Raw genomic sequence first — 5,812 nt, 5'->3', positions numbered from 1 at the left:
AAAGGTTAACTTGTAATCATCAAAACATAGAGTTGTACTACTAGATCAAAACTTGATCTTACATATGTGGCCAATATCCTGAGCTTCCTCAATAGCAGTAACCTTCATATCAAATCTCTTAGGTAAGGACCTGAGAATCTTTCTGACAAGCTTTTCTTCAGACATTTGTTCTGCTAGAGCATACGATGCATTTTCCATGTCTCGTACCCTCATATGAAATTCAGATACAGTTTCATCCTCCTTCATCTTTAGGTTCTCAAATTGAGTGGTGAGAAGTTGAAGCCTTGACATTCTCACTCTTGTAGTTCCTTCATGAGCCACCTTGAGAATTTCCCAGGCATCCTTTGCAACAGATCAAGTGTTGATCAACCTGAACATGTTCTTGTCCACTCCATTAAAGATAGCATTCAGTGCTTTTGAGTTACCTAGTGGTTCATCATCTTCTTCCTTGGTCCATTCTTCCTCAGGCTTCAGTTCAGTGGTTGAGGTTCCTTCTTTGTCACGCTTCACATGATGCTTCCAGCCTTTGACAATATATTTCCAGGTCTTGCTATCAACTGATCTAAAAAATGCAATCATGCATGCTTTCTAGTAGTCATAGTTAGTACCATCCAAGATTGGTGGCCTATGAACAGATCCTCCTTCCTTGTTGTTGTCCACGATACTAGAAATAGTTTCCTAGATCTCACCCAAAAACAGAACAGGGTGTCTGCCATGATACCAATTGAAATTCTGGCAATCGTAGGACAGATGTTCTACCAGATATCTAAGACATCTCAGATGTCTAAGACATCTTGTATAACATTACACAGATTACAGCAAAAAATCAAGCAAGTATAAAAACATAAACATTAAAATCACACAAGAGATTGTGAACCCAGTTCAGTGCAATGTCACCTACGTTTGGAGGGTTTTCACCCGAGAAAGATAATCCACTATTATAGAGAAATTTTACACAAAGGTCTCAACAGAACTGCCGCAGTTCAACTTCCATTTCTACCTATCTCTACATGTGGCTTATTACTTAGTCCTCCCCCTAAGTATGAGAGCCCCTCTCACTTTCTCACTCTCGATCACTACCACAGTTATTGAACTCTAACAAGAGTACAAAGACAGATCTCAAGATCACACAATTAACACAACTCTTAGCTTACAACAATGTTGTAAAGCTGCTAAGAAAATACACAGTATGAACTCAATAAAACCCTAATACAAAACGCACGGTCAAAACCTAGCAATTAGGTCTTCGGTCTTCATAAGTAGTAGTCTTCCAGGTCTTGTCCTCATTGGGCTTCAAAGTACATAGAGTCCACACACAATAATAGGAAGTTGTTTCGTTGCGCTCCTACCGCGCCTTGGCAAAGTAGGCTGATGGGGAAGCCTCCTCTTGCCAAACTAGTAAGAAATCTGCACAGAATCTTTAAACCGTGATTTAAGGTGCAGACATAAACTTCCACAATTAACTCCAAATCAAAGCCCTTTTGAACCAGGATTGACAACAGTTAATATCTCCCTTGACGGCACACAAAAGCTTCAAACAATAACCTAACTTGATCATAAAGTAATCAATACAAAGCTGCACAACATTTGCCATGTAACATAACGTTTCCCAGGGACAAATGTCATAGCCCGATGTTACAACATCTTGTCCAACAGCTTGGCACACACATACTTTAGCTAAAATGTAGGCAACCATAACAAAGGACCAACAGGTATGTCCCTAATATTTCCTTCCCCCAACTCCCAAGAGCCCCTCCAACCTCCCCAAGTTTTTAGGTGAAATCAGTTCTTGACCGGCACCAAGTTTCCGCCACAATCTTAGCACATTCATCACCTTCCTGAAGCCAAAGCTCCTCAAATATAAACAAATGAGTCCTCCTCAACTCCCTATGGCCTTTGCGAGTAAGGAAACTAAGCAGGATGGGGTTGTGGTCAGACCTATGTTTTATGATATGAGAAACTTGCATGACAGGCCACATCGCCGCCCACTCTTGATTCACTAGCGCATAATCCAAATGTTCCTGAATTGAATTTTGCCGCCCTCTGTTATTAGTCCAAGTGAATCTAGCACCTAAAAAACCAACATCATGAAGATCACAGTCAACGCAAGCTTGATTAACAAGTTGCAAATGTCTCATCTCCGGGATATCACCACCAAGCTTATTAGCTGGGGAAAGTATGTCATTAAAATCACCAATGCAAAAAAGTGGGGCTAAGTCCGAAGGCTTCAACCTACGGATTAGCTCCCACGTTCGATGTTTATTTTGCACCTCTGGAAATCCATAAACGGCTAAAGTAAGCAAAATGTGGTTTAGAGATGCATTAATCACCTTCCCCTTCACATCCGTCCCCCAAAGTAAGCAAAGACCCCCTCCTCTCCCACCTCTCGCACACAATACTGGAAATAAATTTGAAAGTCCTCCAATCCCACAATGTCGTAACATCTCGGCCTCATGTAACCTGGTCTCCGTAACGAAAACCACATCTGGACCTTCTGAATGGATGAGTCTCTGCAAGACTCGAAATGTCGGTTTGTTCCCAAGCCCCCGACAGTTCCAAGATAGGATCCTCATTGATGTGGGCGGGCCTGCCCAGCAAGCTCCGCCAATCCCAATCCAATGTCCGAGTTGATTTTCTTCAGAGGGGGTGAAGAACCACCTTGTCGCTTACAGTGCTGTCCATCAAAAGAGAAAAGTTGTTCATCCCCACCTCCTCCTTCCTTATTACCTTGTGTAACGCCCCGATTTCTCGAGTGTCACACAGTAACCAAACATCATAGATTTCGCAAGGAATTTTTTCTCGGTTAATTAATTAATCTTGAATTAATGACAAAAGTCCAATTTTACGAAATTTTGAAACTTAACCATTTTAAACTCGCATAAATAATTAATAACGCAAAGCTTCCGAATTAACTAATCATTTGAAAGAGTATGAAACATGTGTTTGAAAAACCAAAGTAAATTACACCAAATTTATTTATTCAAAAATGTAAAAGTAAAAGAAATAGTTCAATGCCCAACTCGGTACTCTCTGAAGGTGCGAAAAACACTAGAAAAGGGGGGGGGGTTTGAATAGAGTTTTTGAATCACGGGTATACTTTTTAAGCTTTTTCAAAACTCAAAGATAAAAACTGAGTGCTGAATGACAAGATGTAAAGCACGCAAGTATTTTATCCTGGTTCACTTGAGATAAAAGCTCAAGCTAATCCAGTCCACCTGTGAAGGTGATTTCTTCCTTCTTCTGATGAAGGCAATCCACTAAAATCAATGAGTGTTACAACTGCACTTTGCAACCTGCTAAGTGACTAACAATACACTGATTTTCACACTAGTATCCTCTTAAGAAGCTGATCTACCGATCCTCTTAAGACTAGCTAACAACTGAATCAGCCTTGATTCAGTCCTCTCAAGATCCGACCAACCTTGGTCTCTTGATGAACTTTACAATGTGATGTAAAAGGTTTCGGGTTTACAATAAGTGCTTCTAACAAGCGAATAGTAAACTCAGAAGTTTAAGAACAGTGAAGAAATAATGCTAAGAGAATGGTTCGTATGTGTTGAATATTTTTCAGCAAAGTTTCTTCGTCTCTTTCTTCTTTCTTCAGCCTTTATGTACTCCAAGACTTGTGATGTAGCCGTTGCTAGGGTTTTATCCGTTGGAGTGGCAAATCTGTGATATCAGACTGCTAGGCTGTACAGGGTAGGTGGCGGACAGACTGAGACTTGTACGACGTTGTACTGTGATAGCGACTTGTCCTTTCACCAGTTGACTTGAGATCTTGAAGGCTTCAGATAAACGTTGGTGAAGCTTCTGATCACCGTCAGATTGAAGCTTGGATTCTTCCGACCTTGCAACTTCTGCTTCTGAACAAGTTCCTCAGAACTTCTGATCGTCAGAGCTAGAATAGCTTGGGTCTTCAGAACCGACTTCATGCAAGTCTTCAGAACTTGAGTCTTCTGCTTCTGGACCTTTCCAGTTGAACATCTGGTCTTCAGAACTTCTGACTTGAGTTCTTCAGAACTTCTTGAGAGCTTCCATCTTCAGAGCTTCTGAAGTATTTTCCACTGTTCAGAACGAACATGGTAGATTAAATAGCTCTCTTTTTAGTAACCCTTGGTTCTTCTTCTTTTGAACGAATAGGCTTGGGTCAGATTCAGAACCTGTTTGTCACAACTAAGAAGACAAACATTAGGGTACCACAATTGTTCATCATCACAAACCTTAATTGTAATCATCAAAACATAGAGATGCAATCACTGATCAAAACTTGATCTTACAATCTCCCCCTTTTTGATGATGACAAAACAAGTATTTTGATGAACAATTTTTACACAATAAACTGAATACACAAGAGAGAAAAGATCAGAGATTAAACTTATCCTTGTGTAACGGTTTGTAATGCTCTTTCTGAATCTGGGATAACACCTGATTCTGAGCTAGGGTCTCCCCCTGACTCCCCCTGAATCTATGACTTGATGAATTTGTGAAGAGTCTAGATTCGGAGTCTGGTTATGTGATCAGAATTTACGCTTGAAGAGATGTATACTCATCAGAAGTGATGGTTCAGAACTTAGCGTATATCACATAATAACATAGAGTCTTGTCCAGATATAATCGGAATAAGGCGTCAGAAGCAAATTAGTTCAGAATATGAACAAAATGTATTCCTTATTTGAGACACTTGACAAAATCTATGTGCTATAAGTAATTATACTTATTCTCCTCCACTGGTTTTAAACATAATATAAGAAAATTTTTATCAAAACCATTTTTAATGTACTCCCCCTTTTTGTCATAATCAAAAGGGTGAAAAACAAAACCAACAATAACAATAACAATAAAATGATGCAAAGAAGAGATGTTATTATTACTGAATGGGGAAAAAGTACAGAGGATTGAAAGGAATGAAGAAGACTAATCCTAGACATATAGGAAGGCTCGAGAATTCTTCATGGAAAGAAGTTGAAGGTGTAGGGGACGAATGTCCTGATCAACTGAGGCTAACTGGGTAGCCAGGTCTTCCTTCAGAGCTGCATTCTCTTGGACAGCGTCTGGATCCGCTTCATGGTGATCTTCTTCATATTCCAGAAGCAGACATATGCCCTGGAGCTGAGCTTCAACGTCCTCCCGGCGAGTGGTCAGACGAAGGAGGTCATTCAGAACTTCTGGAAGGTTCTGAAGACAGTGAGTCTGATGAGAAGTGAGCCAACAAGTCAGAAGGTTCTCAATCTTCTCAAGAGCTTGAGAGATCTGAGAAGATGATAGATTGACACTCCATGGAAAGACTTGGTCAAATACCATAGTCTTGAGTTCAGAAATTGATCCGACAGAAGTCATTCTTGAACTAGAAGGAAAAGAAAATTGAACTGAATGATATGGAAGTGAATTGCGTTGTGATGGAGAAGAAGGATTGCGGAGATTATAAGGAGAAAAAGTAACAGAAAATCATGCATAAAACTTATCAAATCATAAAGGCATGTGAGTTACGAAGAAGACTATGCATTGAATCATAGAAGAATAAATTAACACAGTCAACATAAAGTAAATTCAGTCATAACAAATAAATGCATGCATGATAGAGATGAGGAATTCAAGGCTTGGAAGTGGAGGGAAGGTTGTCCATCAGATACTTCATGATTGCTTCCATTTTGCTTGAGGACTCCTGAATTTGCTTGCTTTGCTCATTCTGAACGCGTCCTTGTTGCTCAACCATCTGAAATAACCTCTGCTGATCATCCTGAATTCTGTCAATCCGGGCAGCAAGAATAGCAACTTCTGGAGCTGGAGCTGAGGTAGGAACTTCTGGAGCTTG

The 5,812-nt window shown here is 40.1% G+C and overlaps 1 protein-coding gene across 1 annotated transcript; it reads right to left on the bottom strand.

Annotated features, from left to right (window-relative positions):
* Positions 1–1,772: 1,772 nt before the first annotated feature.
* Positions 1,773–2,573, bottom strand: LOC130725163 (uncharacterized). Its single transcript, XM_057576415.1, has one exon. It carries the CDS (start codon positions 2,571–2,573, stop codon positions 1,773–1,775), a length of 801 nt encoding a protein of 266 aa, XP_057432398.1.
* Between the last annotated feature and the right edge of the window lie 3,239 nt (positions 2,574–5,812).

The sequence above is a fragment of the Lotus japonicus genome, chromosome 6 (genome assembly GCF_012489685.1).
Source record: "Lotus japonicus ecotype B-129 chromosome 6, LjGifu_v1.2".
Lineage (NCBI taxonomy): Eukaryota > Viridiplantae > Streptophyta > Magnoliopsida > Fabales > Fabaceae > Lotus > Lotus japonicus.
Note: the sequence above shows the minus strand (reverse complement) of the source record. Positions and strands in the feature narration are given on the sequence as shown.